Source organism: Trichosurus vulpecula, chromosome 1, assembly GCF_011100635.1.
Source record: "Trichosurus vulpecula isolate mTriVul1 chromosome 1, mTriVul1.pri, whole genome shotgun sequence".
In the NCBI taxonomy this organism is placed as follows: domain Eukaryota; kingdom Metazoa; phylum Chordata; class Mammalia; order Diprotodontia; family Phalangeridae; genus Trichosurus; species Trichosurus vulpecula.
In genome coordinates this window covers 114,350,521-114,377,004 of record NC_050573.1, presented here as the reverse complement: position 1 = coordinate 114,377,004, position 26,484 = coordinate 114,350,521, and the positions used below count along the sequence as shown (strand labels likewise).

General features: G+C 40.0%; 2 protein-coding genes across 2 annotated transcripts; one reads left to right on the top strand and one right to left on the bottom strand.

Moving 5' to 3' along the window:
* The first annotated feature begins 1,736 nt into the window (after positions 1 to 1,736).
* On the top strand, positions 1,737 to 13,540 carry RNF139 (ring finger protein 139). Its single transcript, XM_036742175.1, has 2 exons — positions 1,737 to 2,331; positions 11,457 to 13,540. Exons 1-2 carry the CDS (start codon positions 2,154 to 2,156, stop codon positions 13,280 to 13,282), a joined length of 2,004 nt encoding a protein of 667 aa, XP_036598070.1. The 5' UTR covers positions 1,737 to 2,153; the 3' UTR covers positions 13,283 to 13,540.
* Positions 13,541 to 14,143: 603 nt separating this feature from the next.
* Positions 14,144 to 23,391, bottom strand: TATDN1 (TatD DNase domain containing 1; the record flags this gene model as incomplete). The annotated part of the gene is given in 3 exon segments (XM_036742176.1): positions 14,144 to 14,336; positions 21,343 to 21,469; positions 23,321 to 23,391. Coding segments are annotated over 3 exon segments (301 nt in total), but the record flags the coding sequence as incomplete, so codon positions are not given.
* Positions 23,392 to 26,484: the final 3,093 nt, after the last annotated feature.

Here is a 26,484-nt window from a genome sequence, read left to right as displayed (position 1 = left end):
CCCAAAGTTAAGGAGGTGGCCTTCAGCCATCGAAATGTACCTGCCTTTGGGGAAAGGAAAAGGAGGTGGTGGGGGGGAGAGGGCAAGGGAGAGGAAGATGAGGAGAGGGAAGGAGAGGGGGAGGGGGAGGGAGAGGTAAGGCCACTGGACTCAGATGGCTCTGGAGGAGAAAGTGAAGCTGGTGACCTTGCACAGCCCTCCCTCACTCAAATCAAAGTCAAATGCAAGTCATGTCATCATTTCCCTGATGTCATGGTCCTCTTCTAGAAGAACAAACACAACCACCAACAGTGAAGATGCTCAGATTCAATCTGGCAGGCTGTCATTAGCATCAAAAATGGCTCAGGCTCAAGAGTCTATCCAATATGGCCCATCTTTAATAAACTTTTTCTTTGGGTGTAAGAAGGCTTGGGTCAAATTCATTCCGCAGGACCGCCCGGTATTTTGTCAGTATTTTGGGGTCCTGAGCACCCCCTAAACCTCCAAAACCTCAACAGTATGGGGGAGAAGTTGATTAAGTGCATAGATTGCAAAAGGGAGAGATCACTTCCAATACTGGTAATGAAAGAAAGCATCATCATGGAGGAACTGGCACTTAATCTTGTCCTCCAATGAGAATTTTCATGAACTACTAGAAGCAATTCGTTTTAGGGATGAGAAAAGCCATGTGCAAATGCACAGTGTCAGAAAAGGCAAACAGGGGAAGAGCATGAAATGAATGGTGTGGTTGAATAAGTGCATGAAGAATATTAAAGCTCTAAAGCTAGGTTGGAAGCAGATCGTAGAAGGCCTTGAATGTCAGTCAAGGAATTTAGGTTTTATTTGATAGGCAACAGAGAGGAACTGATAATTTGATCAGGGGAATGAGATCAAGCCCCTGGGGCGCTCCCTCGCAGCGCTCACTCCAAGCTGACTCTAACCCGTCCATATCCATCCAGGCCGATTTTTCCTCACTTTTGAACCTCGGAGGCTCCCTTGCATTTCCACCATCTCGAGATTCTTTGCTTGGCTGCAGAGCTGAAGATCCCTTCTCGCTAACATGGTGTGTTCTGCAGCCTGAGACGCGAGTTTCTCTAGCGTCGCCCCGATCTTTTCTGATCTCTTTGCGGAGGGTTTGAACCCCACATCTCTCTGTGTGACCTGGGCCTCAGCTCGTCACCTGTAAAAGGTGTAGGAGGCCTGGGAGGTTCCTTACAGCCCTGGATTTAGGACTCCAAGCTTCAGGGATGGAGACTCTAGCTGTGTGACCCTGGGCAAGCACCTGACCCACCTGGGCCTCAGTTTCCTCATCTGTAAAACGAGAAGGCTGGATTATAAAGAAACCTAAACTTAATGTCTTTTCATCTTCAGTTCCAACCGAGGGAACGTTTTACGGTTCGGTCTGAGGGGTGTTATTAAAGCAACTGATGGCGGCCATCATCGGCCAGCGAGGTTAGGGTAAAGCGAGACCCCGGCTCGCAGGCCCTGAAGGCAGGCGGACGGAGGGCCTGGGGCTGGGTCACCGCCGCCGCCGTAGCCCATTGGGGATCCTGGATTGAGCTCGGGCTTTCAGCCGCGAGGCCCAGCTCGGCTCCTCACCCTCCCGCCCCAACCGCCCCCGGGCGGCGGCGTAACCATGGCAACGGCAGGAGCCCGTTGCTAACGCAGGTTCCCGATGACTGGGCGGGAGCGCCCCCAGCGCCGGATTATGACGTTAGACGGAGGCGGCTCCCCGGTCTCGCGCGACCGCCGGCGACGCCTCGGGGCCGGCACCAGCAGCTACGGCAAAGGGGCGGAGGAGAGGTCAAGATGGACGCTCCGCGGGCGGGGGAGGAGGAGGGAGGAGGAAACTGGCGATAGGCGGCCGGAAACACCGACGCCCGAAGGCCCCGCGGAAAGCCGCCCCTGCAACCGCCGCCGCCGCCGCCGCCGCCTGCTCCAGCCCGAGAGAAGCGAGCGGGCGGCGGGGCGGGCCGTGACAGAGACAGGAGAGGGAGGGCGAGGGAGCGGCGCGGGCACGGGCGCGGGCGCGGGCGGAGCCGTCCTCCCTCCCTCCTTCCTTCCCTCCCACCCTCCCGCCTACCCTCCCTCCTGCCGTCCTCGCCGCCAGTCCGCCGGCCCGCAGCCCGGCTCAGCCCCCGCCCCTGGTAAGCCCGGGGCGGCGGCGGCGGCTCATGGCGGCCGTGGGGGCCCCCCAGCAGGTGCGGATGGCCCAGCAGCAGGTCTGGACGGCGCTGGAGGTGGCGCTCCGCGTTCCCTGCCTTTTCATCATCGACGCCATCTTCAACTCTTACTATGATGCCAGCCAGGGCCGGCTCTGCGTCGGGTTCCAGATCCTCATCCGGCTCCTGGGTAAGAAGCGGGAGGCCCGGCCGGGCCCCACCGGGGGCCGTTCCGTCCGACTCCGAGCTTGGCCTCGGGACGCGCGGTTCTGCCCTTCGGCGCGGGGGTGGGGGCGGCGGAGGTGGAAAAAAAGGCACCCCTCCTCTGAACGTGGGGAGGGGGCTAGGCCCGAGCCCCGAATGAGTCAGCGTAGTGCCCCGCTCGACCTCCCTCCCGGGGGCTGGGGCGCGGAGGTAGGGCCTTGGCCGGGGTGGTCCCCGCCTACGGGGATCTTGGCTGATGGCCGAGGCCACGGGAGAGGCAGAAGGTTTAGGAGCTGTGCTGTTGATTTGACCTTGGGCAGGATGCGCTAATTCGGGGCTTAGGCTCCCTCGTATCCTCCCTCTTCCCCCCTCCCCCCCTCCTGTACGGGCAACTCCACGTTTTCAGCAGGTGCTTCCAGTAGGAGCCCCCCATCGTTGTCAGTGGTGCTTAGTGACATTCCTGATGGGAGCCGGGAAATGTCAGCCTGGGAACTGTTAGAGAGATCCTGACAGAGGCGATGGGGGCCAGCCAGTCCGAGGGGTGGGCTCCCCAGACCACACTTGGAGAATCGTTCCTCAATAGTTACTCCAGGCATGCATGTACAAAGAGGTAGCATAACACAGGGGGAGGAACTTTGCCGTGTTAAGCAAGAGACTTGGCTCTGTCACTAACTTCATGACCTTGGGAGAGTCACTTAGCCTCTTAGGGTCTTAGTTTCCTCCTTTGTAAAATCAGGGATTAGGATTAATTAATAGTAGCTTTTGAGCGATCCCTTAATATTAAACGTTTCTGCCACAGAGGGAAAGAGAACCCTTTGTGCTTTAAAATGAAATCTTTGTTAATCGTCAGATTTGGTATAGACCGGTTTGGAATCTGTCTTAATTGTCATATTTGGCCTAAACCTAATCTGAAGTCTGTCTTGTCAGTGTTACTTTATTATGAGGGTTACTGCTTGGGCTGTGAGAATTTTCTTGTGGGCAGCCAAAAAGAGTATGTTAAGGTTGTGTTCATCCAGAAACTGTTGGTGAGTTTCATCTTGTATTCTTCTTAGACTTGTGGAATGTCTTAGAAATCACACAGTCCAGCGCCTCCCCCCCCCCCCCCGCGCCCTCCCCCCCCCGATTTTACAGGTGAGGAAACTGAGGCCCTGAGAGATCACTTAGCAGAACTGGGACTAGGACACAAGCCCTGCAGTACTAAGTACTGCGCTTGGTCTTCAAATCAAGAATGTAAATTGTCTGCCCATTTGTTGCATCGCTATTCTTAGTGAGCAAGAGTAACTATTGGGTTTTGCTTTGTTGTAGCATTATTAAGGGCCAAATGTTTTTTATCAAGTTAAAAAGTAATATCTACATTCTTCAATACTTAAAGCACCCATAGCTTCGTTGGTCTGATAGTCCTGCCACCAACATTTTAAATAATTTAATAATAATAGCTAGCGTTTATGTAGTGCTTTAAGTGCATTACAAGTACTACCATCTCATTTTGTTTTTTACAACCACCCTTGGAATTAGGTGCTCTTGTTATCCCTGTTTTCCAGATGAGGAAACTGAAGCAGACAGGTTAAGTGACTTGCCCAGGGTCATACAGCTAGGAGGTGTCTGAGTCTGGATTTGAACCCTGGTTTTCTGTCTTTAGTTCCACTCTTTCATCCCACTGTCTTTAAAGGTTGAGGACCTTCCAGAGCCTGTGCTCTATTCATGACCTTTGCTCTCAGGGCTATGACTACCTCTGCACCAAGATGAAATATTGGATTAGCTTTAGTAGGATCATGGAATTCACACAGGTAAAGACTTCAGGTCATCCACTCCAATCACCTCATTTTAGTTGAGAAGACAGGACTACTGAGTTTAAAGGGCTTGGCCAAGATCCCGTTGTGTTACCAGTCTAAGAGCTGGGACATTCATTTGGGAGGAAATGACAAAGTGTAGAGTGAGGGTTTGAACCCAGGTTTTCTGATACAAATTCACCATTTTTTTTGTTGTTGCACAATATGGCAAAAGAGAATCGAAATATTGTGCTTAAAATGATCTAATTTTGTTGAGGCAAAAGACCTCATGGATTAACCTGACTGCTTATCACTGCCAAAAAAAAAAGGTTTACTATTTTTTTATGAGGCAGTGTGGAAAGAGCATTGGCTTTGGAGGGGAAAAAAAAAACGCAGAATTTTGAGTCCTGACTTGGCTACTCACTCTCAGTGTGACACTGGACTAGTCACCTTCCTTTTTGGAGCATCCGCTCTCGTTCGCAAAATGAGGGTTGGGGAAGTGGAGATAGAGATTATTTCTAAGAACTTTTTCCAGGGCTAAATCTTATGAGATCGGAAATCATTTAAGAACTAAATGCTAGAACTAATTTTTTTTTTTTTTTTGCTAGAACACAGATGTAGACACTACCATGTTAAAAAAAAATTACTCCAGAAGACAAGCCTCAAACCATCCTGGAGCAAGCCCCTTTTGTGCCATGTTTTAAGAATTTCTGTTCACATATAAGTTGTTCCCCCAAATGGCAGTTTGGGCATCTTTGAGAAGGGAGCGGGGAGAAAAGAAACAATTTAGAATAGCCAGTGTAAGCTCGATGTTTAGGTTTTTTTTGTAACAATAAAACATGAAAAGTTGAATTTTGCAGAATTTAAACCTAGTGATGGTGTATTTTTTCATTGATAACTAGGGCATACTTCAGTTGAGATCAAACTTTATTATATATTTTAAAATACATAACATTTTAATCTTAAAGGGCTTTTGCCAAACATAAGACACATATGCTTTGCTGTTTACATAAACATTTTGATTCTAAGAATGTTTTTGGCTTTGGACTTCATTAAAATAATTGGAAACATTTGCTATCTAAACCAATCACCAGATCACTCCTTAATTTGCTCCTATGTAATTTTCTGGATTCAATTCCTTTATTCACCAAAAAAGAGACTTTTTAAAAAGTTCTTTTTTTAAAATAAAAACAGTATGTATGTTAAACATTCTGGGTCCTAAGCAGTATATCTTCATTATGCCCATAAATACTAAGGGACAGGAACCTGGAATGCTAAGATGTTGATTGGAATAGGGGGTTTTAATTTGGTTTAGTTTAAAGGAGTAGATTTACTTATAACTAGTAAACAGGTGGAAGTGGCAATTAATTACCTTCCTTATTGAGTAAGAGAGGATGAAAATATGTATTCAAGGAAATTATTTTTCTGCTTAATTCCTTTTGATTATTAAAAAAAGAGGTGAAAATAGCACAATAAATATAGAGCAAAAAATGCCCTTACAGTAAGGAATCTGTATTCATGTTAGTTAATACTTTTTTCTGTTTTGTCCCATTCTTACCCATGCTGCTTGTAACCCAAAATTTACAGAAACATTGATATCCTGTTCCTATGTCCTTTTTATGTATTTCTAACTCTTTCATCAAGGTTTCCTGGACTTGGGTTATCCTCTTTCCTCTTATTACTAATAGTTTCTACTTCTCCATTTCTTCCACCTCTACCCCTGACATTGATATGTTGATTGAACCAGTACTAGAGGCAGCTGAGGACATTTACTATCATGTCTAGTACAAATATGATTTGAAACCATGAATTTCACAATTTGCTCCCAAATGTCAGAAAAAAGAATGTATATTATTTGAGAAACTATAATAGATTGTATCATAATAAAGAATGTTAATATCTTAACCTTTCCTGTGGAAATATTAAATGCCCTTCAAAATACATAATTTATAATCAATGTCATAATGACATAGCTAATTTGAAATTAAGCCAGGAAATGTAAATATGAGTTTTCTTGTTATTTGTATGAAAATAAATCTTATTGCCACAACATAAACCAACAGATAGGAAAAATGGATGGTAAAACTTTTAACTCTGGTTTTGCATTTACTTTTGAGGCCATTGATAGAAAAATACTATACTTGTTATGTTAGAGCAGTTAGGATGTGCTTAGTTTCTGGTAATGCTATTTGTGATTTTGTGATTTCTCATTGCTTTGGTTTCTTTCCTTTGGGAGACAATTAGCAACAATAATCCATTAATTAATTAACCCATATATGTCTACATCTCTCCATCATGTATTAAAACATTTTTCCTACATTTTTGTTTTGGGCTATGAATTTCTCTTAGTTATTTGAGGTTTATGGAGTAACATTAGGGTGAGAAAGGCTTACAGAGTGAATATTTAACATTTTAGCAGTTCTGGCCTAAAATGAAGACAACGTCATATCCTATTACATTCTTAAAATTTTTAAATTTTTAAAATTTTGCAAGTGGTTTTATTTCTAGGGTTAGACCTATCTGCCCTGTGGGGTGGCGATATTCAGGATATGTGTGAATGGGAAAGGAGGTATTGTGGTCATGTATTGAGAGCAAGGGATAAGTGATGACCAGTGTAAGCATTGCACTGTTACTCTCAAAATGTTTGAAAAGGGGCAGCTAGGTGGCGCAGTGAGTACAGCACTGGCCCTGGAGTTAGGAGTACCTGAGTTCAAACCAGCGTCAGACACTTGACACATTTACTAGCTGTGTGACCTTGGGCAAGTCAAACCCAATTGTCCTGCCTTCCCCCCTGCAAAAAAAAATGTTTAAAAAAAAAGCCCTAGAGGAAGGTTTTAGGCACTTTGGGTGGACTTTCTGGAGTATATATGGAAGGACATGGAAAAAAGATTCACCATATGAAAAGGTATGGGTGAGTTGTAATTTGCCTTGATCATAGGAATGTGTACTTTAGTGAGATCACAAATCCATTGAAAATAAACATTGTAAATGATTCATAATCGTGCATAGACTATTTACTTCTCTACTTTGATTCCTCTAGCAGTTAGTAAACATTTATTAAGGGTATACTATGTGCCAGGCACTTTGCATATCTGCTAAGCACTGGGGATACAAAGAAAGGCAGAAAACAAAAAAAAACAGTCTCTGCTTTCAAGGAGCTCACAGTCTAATGGGTAAGACAGCATGCAAATAGCTACGTACAAACAGTACCTGTACTGGATAAAGTAAGTTGGAGGTGATCAATATAGGGAAGGCACAGTATAGCAGAGAAGGCTTGCAGAAGGTGGGATTTTACCTCGGGTTTGAAGAAAGGGAAGCCAGGAGGAAGAGAGATTGAGGGACAATATTCTAGGCATGAACCACCATTGAAAATTCCCAGAGTTAGGAGATATGGAGTATTTTGTGATGAATAGTGAGGAAGCCAGTATCACTGGATTGTAAAGACAAGAAGTAAGATGTAAAAAAGGAGGGAGCCAGGTGGTGAAGTGCTGTGAATGCCAAGCAGATGTTTAAATATTTGATCCTGGAGGCAGGAGGGGGAGCCCCTGGAGTTGGTTGAATTGGGGGTGACATGGTCACTTGGGTTTTTTGACAACTAAGTGGAGGAGGGACTAGAGCGGGGAGAGACTTATGGCAGGCTAACCAAATCTGTGGGCTGTTGCAATAGTCCAGGCTTGAGGTGATGTGCCAGGGTGGTTGCAGTTTCAGAGAGAAGAGAATTTATAGCAGAGATATTAACAGAGATAAAATTGATAGGACTTGGACATGTTGGATATGCCTGAGGGTGAGAGAGAGTAAGGAGTCTAGGATGACTCCTGTGTTGTTAGCTTGGGTGACTGGGAAGGATATTGGTGCCCAGGATGATAATAGGGAAGTTCAGAAGGGGGAGGGGCATTACAAAGATAATGAGTTTGGTTCTGGACATATTGAATTTAAGATGGGACTCACTCTTCTATCTCGGTTATTTTGCTGTTGTATTTGTTAATTCCAGTCTTTGCAATTCTTTTAACATCTTCATATTATATTCACAACAGATACAAAGTATTGGGCACATCTCTTCCAAATACTTGTCACTATTTCTTGGTCATAATTTTAATCCCTTTCCCCTAATTGCCACGAACTGATGGCACAGTTTTCCCCACAGTTTTCTAATTTCTTTCAAATTGTCAGTCTTTTTTTAAAAAATGTAATCCAAATAATAAATGCCACTAAGCTCTCAAAGGAAATCAGATTACCGACTCAAGACATGCCCACTTCCAAGTTTTCTCCACTTTCAGTGTACCTGATATTTCAGCTTTATAAGCACACATGCTGCAGTGGTGATAGCAGATTCTTCTTCATGTCCCCCCCATGACGTTTCTCTACTCAGAAGTTCCAAAGCCTATCAGTAGCTTAGTGATAAAATGGGGTGACCAAGATGTTCACTCACTTTAATGAAATGACAGTCTTTTATGAAACAGGTTATACTAGTTATTCACTGATCTTGCTACTGCTTTGACCTTTTTGTATTTAGTCAACATAAGTATTTTTCCCTAAAGCAAGTACCCATGTTCCAGACACTGTCTAGAATATAAGCTAATTATATTTAACAATTGCATTAATGTCTTGATAATGTTTCTGATACTTTGGAGTAGTTTAACAATTATGGTTTTAGTAGATGGTTTAGCATATAAAAGTGACAACTCATGGTGTATAGCAATTCAAGAATTTCTAAGCACTTTCCAATAGCCTATAAGCTTCTTGAGGCTGGGGACTTTTTTTTTTTTTACCTTTGCCTCATCAACATCAAGCATAGTTCCTTGCACAGAGTAGGTGTTTTAATAAATGTGTATTATTACTTTACTGCCTCTCTGTTTCTCTCTCAGCCTCATTTATAGTGATTTTTTTTCCTAATCAGGATTGCCTATGTCTGAATTTACAGTGGGAATACAGCTATGGTCTTTACCAAGAGATTGGCTAGATCCCGGGAGCAGTCAATCAGCTTGGAATCAAGTTTTCAGTATAGTGCTCCAGGAATCAATACTTGGTCTTACCTTTTATCATTTTTACCATTGACTTAGATAAAGACATACTTAGGTAACTCATCAAATAGGTGAAAGGCACAAATTTCAGAGGGCTAAATTGCCAGATGTCAGAATCTGAAAAGATTTTGATAAGCTAGAGCGTTGGGCTGAATCCAGTAAGATGAAATTTGATGGAAAGTAAAACTTGGGTTCAAAAAATAAACTTCACAAATACAGTAAGAGGGAGAAGATATGGCAAGTCAGTATTTTGAAGGAAAAAAGGGCTGGAAATTGTAGTGAAGCAAGCTCAATAAGTTATCATCATGAAGTGACTGCCATAAAAGCTGATCTTAGGCTGAACTGAGAGACTGCTCCATATTGGGGGTGATTGGGGAGGGTACGGGAGGTATGGGGAGAGACTTTCAGGGCAGCTGTGTCTATACCTATTACAGTGTGATGGGAGGGTAGTCATGTTACCTACTCTTAGCATTCTCTGTTGTGTTCAGATCAAATTTGGGGTAGTGTTAAGGGCTGGGTGCTTCTTGTAAAAGGTGACATTTTAGCTGAGACTTGAAGGAAGCAAGAATTGTCAAGTGTATGAGGGTCATTTCAAAAAACAACAGGATGTTTTGTATGGAGAACAGAAAGAAGGCTCAGAGAGGACACTTAACTGTCTTTTGAAGTTCCTGAAAGGTTGTCACATGAAAGATTAGGCATGTTTGGTTTGGCTCTTGCAGATAGAATTTAGAAAGGAGCATTGAGTAGAAGTTGCAAAGAGGTGAATTTAAACTTGTAAGGAAAAACTTCCTAATGGTGAGAGCTATCCCAAAGTATAATGGGCTCCGTAGGAGGTAATGAGTCCTTCCTTGTTAGGGAACAAAAATTAATTTTGTCAGAGGTGATCAGGAGAGACACGGTAAAGATGAATTGGGCCATAAAGGCTAAGTAGGATAAGCAGAGATGTACAGAAAAAGTGTTTTCATAACCAAAAGCACAGAGACAGTTTAAGATGCATTGTGTTTTAGATAGATCAAGAGGGCTGAAATATAGATAGAGTAGTGAGAGTAAGACCTGAAAGCTAAATTGGGGATTAGATTGTAAAGAACCTTGAAGGCCAAACCAGGACATCTGGACTTTGGTAGTGGGGAGCTAGTGAATTTTTTTTTGAGCAGGGGAAATGATATTAGAGTTGTGCTAGAAGATGAATTTGACCCTGTTTGAGACAGGGAATGTTTAGAAGGAGGAAGATCTGTTAGGGCTGTTGCAATGATGTAGGAGGAAGTAAAGAGGCCTTTAAATTAGAGTGATGGCATTAAAATTGGAAAGGAAGTGATTTAAATAGCGAAAAGGAAGGCTTGATCAGACTTAGCGAATGAATGAGTGGCAATGAAAAAAAGTTATAGGTTACTCTTAAGTTTTTTGAGGCAGAATTTGGACACACTACCATAAACAAATTGGAAAATCAACAGAAAATGAGTTTTTAGAGAGAGGAAGATTTTAGACATGTTTAATTTGAAATGTTGGTGGGACAGTTAGGTACAGGAGTACAACAAGCAGTTGGGAAGGTGTGGCTGGAGATAGCAAATTTTAGTTATCTGCAGTAGAGGAGATAACTGGAATTGAGGAGTGGTGAGCTCTCTAAAAGGAAAATGTAGAGAGAAGAGAGAATGCTCTGTTCTTGGTTTAGAAGAGAAGGCTAGATGTTCTGCACCAAGAGATACTTAATATACAGCTTCTGGCAGTAAAAATGAATTCTCTAGTTACAGATAGTTGTTAGAGTGAAATACTTAGATTCAAATACACAGTCTATTTAGTTTTTACAAAATATAACAATAGCAATGGATTTTTTCCCAGACTAGCAATTTAAAATTCTTGAGCTCTAGTGCTTTTTGTGGAGATTAAAATTCTTTCACCCACTTTTATGGAAATACTCCTTGTTTTTTATTCAGTATGTTCATTTATTGAGCATCTACAACACAAGGTACCACATAGCAGAGTAGTCTACTAGAGAAATAAGACCAAGTACACGTTTATTCTAGCATCATTTATTAAGAGTGCAAAAAGTACATGAGGGCAGACAGTGCTGAGTTCACAGGTCATCTGTTTTACTGGCCCTTTTGATGGGTCTTTTAAGGTGGGTCTTTGATGATCCTTTAAGATGAGACTTTCAAGAGAAGGCAGTTGTTGAGCCATTGTTTATAAGCCTGAAATTGTCTATGCATCATAGAGTAATTTAAGAACTTGACGTGTTGAGGTCCATCAGTTCTTCCCAAAATTCTGAGACAGGTTGTTCGTTGTAAGGAAGCAAACAGTAATTTCTCTCCATCTTTTTCTTTTAGGTATATTTGTATCCAGTGTTGTACTGATCTTGTCACAGCGATCACTTTTCAAGTTTTACATGTACAGCTCAGCCTTTCTACTAGCTGCAACTTCAGTGTTGGTGAATTATTACGCCTCTTTGCACATTGACTTCTATGGTGCCTACAACACATCAGCATTTGGAATTGAATTTCTTCCTCGGAAAGGGCCCTCACTATGGATGGCACTCATTGTTCTTCAGCTAACATTTGGAATTGGATATATCACATTACTTCAAATTCAGTCCATCTATTCACAGCTGATCATAATGAATTTCTTGGTTCCCGTAATAGGCCTAATCACAGAGCTACCCTTACATGTCAGAGAGACTTTAGTTTTTGCTTCTTCCCTGATTCTGACATTAAATACCACATTTGTGTTGGCTGTGAAAATTAAGTGGTTTTATTATTCTACACGATATGTTTATCTTTTGGTAAGGCATATGTATCGTATTTATGGATTACAGCTATTGATGGAGGATACCTGGAAAAGGATTCGTTTCCCAGACATACTGCGAGTCTTCTGGCTAACAAGAATTGCAGCTCAAGCTTCTGTGTTAATATACGTTTTAAAGATGGCAAATGACACTGGAGAAAATTCCTACCTTATTTCTTGGGATAATTTCTGGGAACTAATTTGTAATCTTATAATTAGTGGATGTGATTCCACACTAACTGTTTTGGGCATGAGTGCTGTAATTTCATCCATCGCCCATTATTTGGGGTTAGGGATACTAGCCTTCATTGGGTCAACTGAAGATGATGACAGGAGGCTTGGCTTTGTAGCACCTGTTTTATTTTTTATTTTGGCTCTGCAGACAGGTTTAAGTGGGTTAAGGCCAGAAGAAAGACTTGTTCGCCTAAGTAGAAACATGTGCCTTTTATTAACTGCAGTCCTACATTTCATCCACGGAATGACAGACCCCGTATTAATGTCTCTCAGTGCCTCTCATGTGTCATCTTTCCGTAGACATTTTCCTGTGCTCTTCGTCTCTGCTTGTCTTTTTATTCTTCCAATTTTGCTCAGTTATGTTCTTTGGCATCATTATGCACTAAATACGTGGCTGTTTGCAGTTACAGCATTTTGTGTGGAACTTTGCTTAAAAGTAATTGTATCTCTCACTGTTTATACGTTATTCATGATTGATGGCTACTATAATGTCCTCTGGGAAAAGCTTGATGATTACGTCTACTACGTTCGTTCAACAGGCAATATTATTGAATTTATATTTGGAGTGGTTATGTTTGGAAATGGGGCTTATACCATGATGTTTGAGTCAGGAAGTAAAATTCGGGCCTGCATGATGTGCCTACATGCATATTTTAACATCTACTTACAAGCAAAGAATGGCTGGAAGACATTTATCAATCGTAGAACTGCTGTTAAGAAAATTAATTCACTTCCTGAAATAAAAGGGGGCCGCTTACATGAAATAGATGATGTCTGTGCAATCTGCTATCATGAGTTTACAACATCTGCTCGTATAACGCCATGTAATCATTACTTCCATGCACTTTGCCTTCGGAAATGGCTGTATATTCAAGATACTTGTCCAATGTGCCATCAAAAAGTATACATTGAAGATGTGAAGGAAAACGCAAACTCATCTAACAACAATGGGTTTATCTCACCCAATGAAAATCCTGAGCAAGTTGTAAGAGAAGCTGCCGCTGCTGCTGAGTCTGACAGGGACATAAATGAAGATGACAGTACCGATTGTGACGATGATGTTCAGCATGAAAGAAATGGAGTGATTCAGCACACAGACACAACAGCTGAAGAATCTCTTAATGATGATACTGACTGATTAAAATGGCATTTATTAATCACTGAGGTATTTGTTTAAAATTCAGTTCAACAAAAATGGAGTAAAATACTTCACTTCAGTGTGTAACCAAGCACAAAAACAGTATCAATGTTGAGTCTGTGAATGGTTTTCCGTTTACTGTGATGTGCTACTGTAAATATACCTCTTTAATTACTGCTGGTCTCTTTGGTGACCTATTTAAATTTGTGTACATTATTGTACATAGAATAAAACGTTTTCACATGTTTTTAAGACAAAGTTGGACAAAAAAATTTTTGATAGATGTAACGATCATACAGTGCGTCAACTGTGCCAAAGATACACGTGCTAGCTCTGGACCCCAGTTTTCTCATTGAAATGGATAGTAAAAATGCAAGAAAGCATACCTTTACAATGAATTATCTAGCCCTGAAAAACTTAAGATATTTTACACAGACTAAAGTGAAAGTATGAGCAAGTGTTTTCTAAGGATATGAGAGCCACACATGGGGTAGGTTTAAAATCCAAGAAAATAAACTTCCTGGAATGTAACTGATAGAAATGTCTGTTCAATTTTTAGGTAGCACTTAACTTGACCTGTGTGTTTTGAAGCTTAGTTTCTTAAGGGGCTGTGTTAAAGAATTGGGGCTTTCATCAAGTAAGCTTTGATGTAGTAACTTCTAATGTATTCTAAATGGAATTATGTCATAAAGGTTGCATGGACATAGCAGCAATTTTGTATTTAGCATTTATGGAAAAAAACTGCCTTTTCAGACTCGAAGAGATTCATTATAACCTTAAATTAGATTTTTTTTAAACATTTGGTGTATCCCATTTGTGTAGGAAAAAGAATGAACAACTGAATTATGACAGACATACCTCTTTAGATAAGTTTCATACTTTTATTGAAGGTTTACTAAGTTTTACCATGCAGTTTTACATACACAATGAAACACATGACAAATGGCTGCTTTACATGTCTTTAAAGAAGACTTTAATGGTGTTGTTATACAGTGTATTGGCCAATTCAAGTGGATCATCGTCTCTTACTGCTGCTATTATCTCCAGAATCTGACTAGAAAACATACAAACCCCCCCACCCCAGTAGATTAGTAAAGAATTGAATTTAAAATATTAAGTTAAAAAATTATTGAGTACACTAATGATTGTATATAGAGAGAAAGCCATTTTATTTGTCTCTGTTTAACACAAAAGAATCTTATCAACTAGTTAACATTTCTGGTTTGATTTCAAAATTGACCTTCGTATTTGTACTTTTAGTGGTATTCGTGAAGTATACTATTCAGAACTAAATTCCACTCTTAGTAGTTTAATACAATCTCAAATATAAGACTGATATACTTTAAAAACTGTGGGATAGGAGCAGTTAATGAGGTACAAAAGACTATCTTCTGAATAATGTGAATTGAACATTGGGCCCCCAAGAAAAACATATAATCCACCTTCCTTTATCAACCTGGAACCAGCCCAGTGAATAAAAAGAACTAAGGATAAGTTCAAGAAGTGAAACTTATAAAAGGTATCCTTCCCTTGCCAAACGAGTGATTGCCTTATTTACAAAACAAAAACCAAAACTATTCCTGCAAAATTTAGGAAGAGCTATAGAGAACCTGTGATCATCTGAAGCAATTAAGGAAGTGGTATTTAGGGCTGTGTTCTTGTTTTCCCACACTTCCAGAGGGAGATTTATTAACTCTCCTCTAGTTCGCACCAGCAGAAGCAGCAGCCAGCCTTGTCATTTTTCCAGGTAAAATTACAGGTACAATCGTTCTTAGAACTGGTTGGATTATTTTTCAACGTAAAGAATAAAATCTAAGTTCCCTTAATTCTTGGTCATCCTAATGGGCAACTTTTCACCAAGGGTTTATGAGAAGAGGATTAAGATTATTGTTTGTCTTTTAAGAATGGCACAAAAACCTATGAGTTGTCAGTACTAAACATGCACAGGCTGGGTCTTGAACAACTGATTAAACTGATGTGCTGAAAGTATTTCTTACATTTTAAATTGGACCTTCTACATACATTTCAGCTCCCTTCGTGTTTGCTTATTAACAAATATTTTGGTTCTATGATATTTGAAAGTATTTTCTTTGCAATGAAACTCTAGGTAGATAATTACTGCTGGTGGCACAGTTTGCAGGTTTGTAAGTACTTTCTTTAAGGGCTCATCACAGTCACCCTTGGCTGAGTCCCTTAAACTCACTGGACTTAAGTTTGCTTGCCCATGAAAAAGGCATTTCTAGGATGATTTCTAATGTCTCTTAAATTTTTTGTCCCCTAAATTGATGAGTCTTGGGAAGGGGAGATATGCAGGGAGGAGGTATTGAAAGATGTATGGCCCAGTGTTTCTCTTTAAGGGGTTTATAGTTTAGTAAGATTGGTGTGTGTGTGTGTTTGCAGGGGAGTATTAAAACAATTGGATATAACTATAGATATAGAGACAGATTACTATATAGACACTTGTGTGTGTGTCTAACCTACATATGTCTATACACACAAAATCAATTGAAGTCAGCATGTGTCTAACGAGTGGTACAAATTGTTTTCGTAGTTCGTAGGGGAATGAAATAGAACCATCCTGTCATGTGAGAAAGCCCTTGCCTGGAGTTGGGAGGACAGGGTTTTGGATCATGGCTCTCCAACTCAGAACCCACATGGCCTTGAGTGTCCATTTCCTGATCTGTCATGGGGTCTCACAGTTTTAGATTCTATGATCTTGTGATAGGGCCTCAGATCAGTCAGTCTAATTCATGGTAGAGCAGTTTCCCTCTGACATCTGACAAATCATTCAGCTTCTGTTATTCTTGGTGGGCAAGCAAACAATTCTAAACTTTGTTCTACCTTTCAAATATTTTTTTTGAGTCTAAATATTTCTGGTTCCCTCAATTCATCCCCCAGTGACATTTCAAGTTCTATCATCTTGGTCAACCTCTGCACGTTGGTTTATTAATGTTCTTCCTAAAATACAGCACCCAGAAATGAACTTAATACCCCTTATGTGTTGAACCAGGGCAGAATACAACAGAATTACAACCTCTTACTCTTGGATGCTTTTTTTAAAAACACAGCCAAAGATCATTATTAGGGTGTTAGCTTTTTAAATTTGTTTTCACTGAAATCTTTTTGCATTCTATACTTCTACAGTTGATTATTTAGCTGCAAAGTTAGTCTTTTACATCTATCCCTATCAGATTTCATCTTACTACATCTGACCAATCATTCATAGCTATCTTTTGGGATCCTTATTTGCCACTCAGTGTATTTATTAACTATCTCTCTTACCTTCATGTTATGTACTCCCAAACAAAAAACATGCTAGCTAAGCCTCTAAAATGTTGAACAGAATATGGTGAGTTACAAAGCCTTGTGCCATTCTATTAGAGACAAATCCACTGGTGTTACCACGCCCCATCCTTTTGGCCCGAATCTCCCTATCAGATTTGGTCTTTACATAAGGATACTCCTATGCCACAATGAAATCCAATGAAATTTGACTCAAGACAGCTTTAAATGATAGAGGATATAAATAATTCTAATTCCGATACCAAAATGATGTAGTTAAATTGCCATAGTAACTAGAAAGAACCACAACTAAAATGGCAGATGGAGCACCTAGTTTTACTGCTTGATTTATGGTAGGGCTTCCAAAGTTTTTAATGATGAGCTATGTCAACTTCCCAGGATAACTCCAGGGTTAATTAAGTTCCTCTTCCCTAAGGATGAGACTCAGGGCTCAGTCTCCATGATGAAATAACCAGATAGGGGCAAGTAGCTGCTCCTACACTGTACCTGAAGCCCATGCCCTAAATCTGAAAGGAAAGCCCCTTTTATAAATTTTTTTAAAAAACCCACATCCAGTGGTTTTCAAATGTTCTGGTCCCAGAACCCCTTTATTATTATGGCTCTCCCAAAAGATGTTTTGTTTATATGGGCTATATCAATATTTACTGTATTAGAAATAAAAACAACTTGGTAAATGAAAATAGTTTTGACCTCACAGACCCTCTCCTGGGAAGGGTCTTGGTCGCTGAACCTGGAGAACCACTGAGTTAAGGCTATTGTTTTTCATAAGCTATGCTGAAGAGGTGACATTTCCATAAATATCAATCCCTTACAACTATGATGATAAACTTTGAATTGGGTTTTACATGGTTAAACATTTGAGGAGTCCATGTATGTATAACTTTTTAAAAACTGTCATATAAGCTCATTCATCTTCAGTCTTGATAGTGCAAGTCAGATTCTCCCACAAAACTATATTCTGAATAGCTTGGGAACCTGAAGAGAATGTAAACTCGAAGCAGGGTGGGGGTGGGGGATTGTTTCTCATTTTGTCTTTGTATCCCAGCACTTAACCTGAACAAATGCTTGCTGATTGATATAAGACTCTTATTACATTTGAGGTGTGAATTGCCCCAGCATTTATTCTATTTTTGTCACTGGTATAAACTATAGTATAATGGTTTCCTAGTTAAAGTTTTGTGATTGTTGTTACAATATAAAACAAATAGAACTTGGGGGGAAAAACTCATTGTGTTATGTATATACTAGTTATGCCAAGTTAAATGAAATGAAAGCAAAATTGGTTTGCTGCATTCCAAAATTGTACAAATTCATGAAATTGGAAGATTTGTCCATTTAAAATGGTATAAACTCTTTTAAGTATGATAAAGCTTTTTTAGTCTCAATTATGGGGATCCATGCTTTTTACAGGTTTGTGTAGAGAACAACTCCCTCCCCTTTCTCATTCTGTAATTTTTATCTGAGAGCGGCAGATACAGAGTCTAGAAGTCCTGGGTTCCACTCCACATTCTGACAGAGGCAGCATTTCTTTTTGGGCCTCAGTTTCCTCCCCTTTGAAGTGAGGGGATTGACTCTGATGATCTCTAATATCCCTTTTACTTTTAAACATTCAATGATTTTTCTGTTCATTCCCTTATGTTCTTAAGTGTTTGGTGGGGTAACACTACATATATACTACTCAGGCAATACACCTGTTCTGCATTCCTTATTCTGGTCCAACTCCTTTTTTTCCCAGACATGTAACTAAAAGGAAGATGGGGAGGGAATAATAATTGTAACAGTTAATACTTCTATAGCATTTACTACGTGCCAGGTACTGATTATTTCGTTTGATCCTCACCACCACCCTGGGAGGAAGGTTCTATTATTAGCCCCGTTTTGCAGTCGAGGAAACCGAAGCAGGCAGTGGTTGAGTGATTTCCCAGGATCACACAGCTAGTAAGAGTCTAGGGCTTGTCTTCCTGACTCAGACCCAGCACTCTATTAACTGTGCCACCTAGCTGCCTCTGAAAGGGTGTCTTTTATGCCACTTTGATAGTTAATGTCACTTTGGTAATACTCTGAAGACCCATTTTAGCACCCATCATGAACTAACCCAGGCCTAATCTCCTGACCTCCATACTTTTATCTCTGACTACCTGTCAGACATCTCAAACTTGATGTTCTGTAGGCATCTCAGAATGTCCAAAATGGCTCCTCTCTCCCTGCTTTTTGAGCTTCCCTATTACTGCTGAGGGTACCACCATCCTTCCAGTCACCCAGGTTCACAATCGAGGTGTCATCCTTAACTCCTCACTCTCACCAACCATATCTGATCTATTTTGCCAAGTCCTGTCAATCTTCATAACATCTCTCTTATGTGGCCCCTTCATTTCTCTGACACTGGTCCTTCATCACCCCATGACCCACAGCCTTCTGGTTGATCTCTCGGCTTCAAAGGTCTCCTAATCCACCCTCCACTCAGCTGTCAGATTAATCTAAATAAAGTGCAAGTCTGACCGTGCCACTCCCCTATTTGGCCAACTCTAGTTGCTCCTAATCATCTCCAGAATTACATTTTGAAAGTGTTGGTGGTCATAACCTTTTACAACCTGGCCTCCTACGTGTCCAATTTTTTTCATACCTCAGTCCTCTCACCCACGTTCCCTGCACAAACACTCCATCTCCAGACTCTAGGCATTTTACGTGGCCTGCCCCCAAGCCTGGAATTCTCTCCCTCATCTGCTTCCCTGGCTTCAAGTCCCAGCTAAGATCTCAACTTCTCCAAGAAGCCCTTCTGGGTCTCTGTCAATGCCAATGTCTTTCCTCTGTTGTTGATCTGTTTGCCCTGTATATATCTTGTTTGTATAGTTATTTACATGTTGTCTCTGCCCTTAAACTGTGAGCTCCATGAGAGCAGGAACTGTCTTTTGCCTTTATATTCCTAGCACTTAGCAAAGTGCCTGGCACATAGTAGGTGCTTAATTAAATGCTTGTTAATTGACTGATCATGTGTTTTTGGATTACTAGCAGTTTTGATTTTTCCGAAATGGTTTAATAAAGGGATTCTTTTTTTTTTTTTTTAACTGAGAAAATGTCAAAAAGGGCTTTTGCAGAGGTAAACAACTTGGAATTATTCCAAGTGCTGCTCATTTTTCCCAAATGATATCCAGACTGATCTCTTTTTCAATGCTGGGTCCAGCCCACTGTCCATCTGTTAAATTAATGGGCCAATGGGATGTGTGTTAGAATCTGGACAATATGAATTTTTAGCCACTTCATTTATTCAGTATGGGCAGTTAGGTCAACCTTTTTGGAATGATGATTGATTTGATTAAGGAGAGTCTGTAATGTTCTGGAGCTCAGTATAATTGACATCAGGAGTACATGAAGAGCCTTGCCCCTTATAGAGAAATTCTTCCACCAGAACTCTGCACAGCATATCCGTCATGATGCTGCTAAACATCTGGAACAAATGAATTATCTTCCAGGTTTGTTTGTTTTTTCTCTCACTTGCTACTGATTTACTTACAGATTGATAGTATTTGGTTATTTATCTCTGGCAAAATCTGTTAATTCTTGTATAATTTTAATGTGTGTGGGTGCACCTTATTTGAGAAGAGGCTTTAAAACTGCATTTTGTTATGCTAAATCAAATGTTTTTCTTAAAATTTCAAGACAGTGGAAACTTTTTAAACATGGTACTTAAGTTTGAAGCTTCTGAAAATTTTCTTTTTCACTCCTGAAAAAGTTACTAGTATATAAGTAATAGTTATCTCAGTGATGGTCCATTTACTTATGCTGAGTATGAGTTCTGGCAGCTGAGATGAATATGTCTCACAAAAAGTATGTTGCCCATGAAGAAACACTTGCCTCTCTCTTAGAAGGCTCTATGCAGCATCATCTCATAGAACTGAACTTTCTGTCTTCTGGTTTCATTTACAGTAAAAAATATGACCATGTATGTGGGTGAGATCATAGATAAAGACCTAGAAGGGACTAAGGGGATGTATAATAACTTCATGCTACAGCTGGAAAAACTAAGGCCCAAAGAAATGATGTGACTCGCCTATGGCTTTATTATCAGTAAGTTGGCAGTGGTGTCACTGGAGCCTGGGTCTTCTAACTCCACACCCAGTGTCCTTTCCACCTCATCACTGGTTGCCATTTGGTGGGGATTCATGACAATGGTCCAAGAGTTTCAACTAAAAATTCTTTAAAGGCACCCTAAGCAGTAAACATTTGTAGAAAATATTACATAGTATATTAAATTACCTTGGGGGTTCACATCATTTTTTGGTTGCTGAAAGGAGTTCATGGAATGAAAACTGTTGGAAACCACTGCACCATGCAGTAGATATCAATTGGTCACTGGAAAAAGTCACATACTAAAAAGTGACATGATTACAACTCAACAGTTGATTTTCACACATTGTGTTGTAGGGCTTAAGTAGGCTAATGTATATAAAGCACATTTTGTAAACTTTAAAATGCTAGAAGTTATTATAGGTAATTTTTTCTTCTCCCTCTATATTATGTTAGCCAGAATGCCATGATTTATTAGTGTGCTCCTCTTCAAGGTCTTCTATTTGGAAGAATGCAATGAGATGCAAATTTTCCTAGTATGTTACTATTTGGGCCTGACCATTTTGTACAACAGAGTTTTAGATGCTGGACTTTATCCCGTTGGTTTTCACTTAAAAATGATAAATTATTAAGTACAACATATTGTCCCACCAATGGCTTATTTATCCAATACAAGTGATGATCATACTTACATAATGTTACAAGGTTCATTTCTGTCCTTCAAACAACTCCCACTTTCCCATTTCTTTTTTGTGGGAAATAAAGTTCTTACATATTTTATTCCTGCATGAGTATTTTTGACTCCACACCAAGGAGCATCTAATGTGCAAAAAGAGATAAAAATGTTAAATTTTGTTTCATTAACTGTTCTACAACCTGTGCCAGGTAACCTTGCTTTTTAAAACAAGCATTTTCAAATTATCACTTCTAAAATAAGCTTGGAAAAGGTACTACCAAAACAATAGAACGTTTAATAAGAAATCTTATTGTGTAACTTGGATTGTATTAGGAACTAAGAAGCCCATGAGCAAAAAGCTCTAAGGATCCTTGAGATATTGGAGTTTTTATCTACATCTTTGCTATTATCAATAATCATTAATGAGAGCATTTTTACAGTGCTTTGAGGTTTGCAAAGCTGTATATGCCATTTCATTTGATCCTCACAAAAATTCTATGAGCTAGAATTATATTTTTATATATGCTGCTATTATCCTCATTTTACAGAGAAGAAACAGGCTGAAAGAAGTTAAGAAATTTGTCCGGGGTCCCCCATTAGTGTCTGAGGAGGTAATGTTAGAACACAGGAGATCTTCCTGACTCCAAGTCCAGTGTCTGTCCATCGTGTCCCTTGTCTGCTGGGCTTACTATTTAGATATTGGAAGGGTCTGTAATTTTGGTACAGGTACTCCACCCAATGCAAGTATTAACCACTCTATGACTTTACATAGATCATTTTTATCAATTTTATGGCTCAACCTGGTGATAAGCCTTGGAACCCAGCTAGACTGATTTCCAGACGCACCGACCAAGTTTTAAACTACTTTTTTGTGTAGGTGCTGCTAGAGCTTGTGCTTTACTGGTCTAGCCTTTGAGAATTCATAGTATCATAATAGAGCTTTATTGAAAGAGCTTTTTAATAAATAAATCATAATAGTTTGCACATTGTATAAATATCCTTGAAATGCAGCATTTAGTAACTGAGCAAAGGAAGTTTGGTTTTTTTTTTTGGTTTGTTTTTTAATAAAGAAAAAACCCTCAGGCATTATGTTATCCTCTTTGTGTCTGGGGTTTGTGTGTCACGTTTAGCTTCTATTCTCATTTGTTTGAGGAATTTATTAACAAGATTTCTGATTAATTCTAACCCTAATTATTTGGTCTTATCTGCCTTATGATGGACCACTTTGATACTTTAACCTTTCTGTTTTTTAGTAAATATTTTAAAACAACTAATGCTCCATGACAGAGAATATTCCTACTTTCACTGGAGTTTTTTGAACTGCTGAAAAATGTACTTGAGATGAATTTGAAAAGAAATGTTCATTCTTGTAGTTTTGGTTTTTAATGAAACAAAAAAATTTTATATCTTGAACAGCAAGCCTAACGTAAACATGTTTTTACCATTCCTTCTTGTAATCTATTTTTTTAAAGTGCGCAAGCATGAAACCCTTAATCAGCTGAAAATATGAAATTGACATCAGACTAAAGGCATTTAGCTTTACAAGATGGGTATGTGGTTAAGAAGAAATGAGTATTTACTGAGTATATCTATGGACAATATTTTTAGGGGGTAGTGGTGGGGTTTGTCTGTGATTTCATTGGCATAGGGAGTTCCCTACGTAACTCCTCTTACCACTGTAGATCACTGTTTGCTGTGCAACAATGTTTCTTGGAACACTGAAAGGTGAAGTGACCTGGCCCGTACATAGAACCATTATGTACCAGAGGTGGAATCTAGTACCTAGTCTTCCTGGCTTGAGGCCAGCTCTCTCTCTACTGTGCCATGCTGCTTCAAGACAGGTGCTATTCTGTAGTTATATTTTAACAGTAAGCTTGGGGTATTAAATATTTTTTCTTACTGGGGTATTAAATATTTTTTCTTCCTAACTACCTTTTCTTTAAATCTTAATTTTACTGAGAGCAATAGAAGTCAGAATCAAAATGCCAACTTACCAGTCTCTATCATTAATTTTTCACTAGGTATTGACTTTAACACTTCTAGGTTGGCCTCAGTTTTCAGTGAGCTAAAAAGTTATAAAAAAAATTTATGTAAATTTCAACAAAGAAAGGAGTCTCTTTACACAACATTATTCCCAAAGTAGTATAGATTCCATTTCATTACAAGGTTTCAGTTGCCAGTACTACACACACACATTTTTCCCCTACTTAGCATCTCAACAGCTTGTCAGTAAGATCTTTTGAAAAAAAGCTAAGGGCCTCTAAAACTTAGGAGTTCGACTTTTACTGTGTAACTTCAATTGTTCAGTCATTTTCCAGTTCCTTCTGACTCTTTGTGACCCCGTCCAGGGTTTTCTTGGCAGAGATGCTGGAGTGGTTTGACATTTCCTTCTCCAGCTCATTTTACAGATGAGGAAACTGAGGCAAACGGGGTGAGATGACTTGTTCAGGGTCACATAGCTAGTGTCTGAGGCCACATGTAAACTCAGAAAGATGAGTTTTCCTTATTCCAAGCCCAGTACTCTATCCACTGTGGATAGCTGGCCTTAGTGTTCGGTTACAGTGTAAGTAAAACCAGTTAAATCCTTTTGAACTACCTACAATTTGCTGGGCCAATCCAAATGTTCAACTCCTATATGAGCCAAGTAGTTGTATTGTTTTCCATAGCCCTAGACTACAAGTATACTTCTGGCCTCAGATAACCATTTGCAAAAAACATTATCCACAAGGGGGACTGATGGATCAAAACAGAACTTTTAATTCCACAAATACATATCAAGCACCTACTGTGAATAAGCATTATGCTACAAAGACAACAAGGAGTGTCCACGGGGGTTGTAATTTCAAGGAGAGAACTTTAAGCAATTCTAGGGGCATGTAAAGGCTCTGCATAAGTGGCACTAGATAAGCTTAAACTGCACGTTATACTTGGTCAACACCAATTTAGTTAGCACTTGACTATACGCCACACGAGGAGTCAACTCTCAGAACAGAAAGACACAAACAGTACTGAGTAATGCTATGGTGACTGATACTTTCAAAGGAAGGATGGCAAAGTAGCGTAACTCATGATTCAAGGATGGGTTAGGAGCTTCTGATTTAATTAGTATAGAGAACTTCCCATGAGAAAACTCCCTCTATCAATTCAGACCAACACTTTCTCTGCAGTTTACAGTCTTAAGAAAGTTGCCTTGCACTGGGAGATGAAGTGACGAACCTGAGTCTTCCTGGCTTCAAGGCCAGTACTTTATCTCTCAGCTGGACCTGAAGTCAGGAAGAACTGAGTTTAAATTCTGGCTTAAGAGACTTACTTGCTGTGTGACCCTGGGTCCATTCCCCCAACCTCTCTAAGCTCTGTTTCTTATCCGAAAATGGGGGTAATGCCACTTACTTCGCAGGGTGGTTGTGGGAATCCTATTAGAGAATATAAATGTTAGTTGTTACTGACATTATACCATGTTGCCTCTGGACAACCTGAATATATAACCTATGAAGGGTGTTTGAAAACGATTTCAAAAGTTAGACTCATGTAAAATGGGAGGATTAGATTCCCATTTCCCAAAATCTATGATCCTACACTGTAGCAGAGATCTACTTTGCTCCACCATGGTAAGAGCTAGTAAAACAATTTTTAAATTTCAAAGACAGCAGGACCCCACAGTTAGGTTTGGGTGGAGTAAGGAAGTCATGAATTTTTAAAAACCCATTAGCAGCATTTGCTTGACGGCCGGGACTTTTTTTTGTTTCTGACTCTCCAGTGCCTGGCATAAATGCCACTTGGCTTGTCAAGCCTCTGAGGGTATTTTGGAGTAAAGGTACAAATCCTAAATGCAGTTACAAATTTAAAGACAAACTGAACTCATTTGAAGTTCCTTGGTATTTTTTTTTTCTAAATTTAAGAGCATCAGTAAGATCTTAATGTAATTGTCTGAAGAGTTATCAGAATACCTATACCCTTTGACCCAGCAATGCCACTACTAGGTCTATTTCCAAATATGATTAGGAAAAAAGAAACTACAACTTAAAATGAAGGACAAGGAGAGCTATTTTAAGTATAAAATTAGAATCAAGCCTTGCAATTTACTTCAGGTCCTCAGAGTAACTTACCCTCAGGCTTAGGCAGCTAGTACCTAAGTACCCTTTTCAGTCAGCCAATGAGGATTTAAGTGCTTATTATGTGTTAGGCACTGTATTAAGCCCTGGAGATACAAAAAAAGTAGAAACATGGACCCTACCCAGTGGGAGCTTCCATTCTCAAGAGGGAGACAATATGTAAATCCATAGGCTGACACAAAAGACATAGGGAGTAGATGGACTGCTGCAGAAGGTGGCATTTGAACTGGCATTCTAAAAAGCAAAGGTGAAGAAGGAAAGGGTTCTGGGAATGAGAGAGAACAGGTGCCAAAGCTGAGAGAAAGTGTCCTATGTGAGGAAGAATAAGAAGGCCATTGTAGATGGGTCACAGAGGGTGTAAGAAAGATAAGGAGGGGCCCACTTATGAAGAGTTTTAAACGACAAATGATTTTGTATGTGATCCATCCTTGAGGCTACAGGTGAAACCCAGGGGAACTATAAAAGGCAAAAGCTCAAACTGAGGTGATTTTCTGGTGGCCTAACGCCTCATAAAACTTTAGCATAACTGAAAACACTGCACTTGACAGAGCAAGCCTAAGGCAATTTTTTTCCCTTAAAAATCCAAAACTTTAGTAAAGAGAATTTTAATTACTTTAAAAGCATTTATGAATTACGCCAATACTTGAAGGACCTGTGTAGTTCCTGTGTGGGTACTCCTACTGATTCACATCACAACTTCTTTGTCTTAAACACCATCCTAGGAATGTGACTGAGCCACATAGCTAGTAAGCAACGGAATTGGAGGCTAGGTTTTAGGATTAAAGATTTAAATTTGGGAGGAATCTTAGTGGTAATCTAGTCTAATACCCTACATGATACAGATGAAGAAACAGGCCCAAGGAGGTTAAGAAATTTGTCCAAGGTCACACAAATGGGGAAAGAGCAGCAACTGGAACTGAGGTGTTCTGATTATAAATCCCATGTTCTTCTCTGATTCCAAGTTGAGCACTTTACTGGCTCCCTATTAATAAATACATCATAATGAATAACATTACACCAAAAGATGCCTCAAAGCAACTATGAAT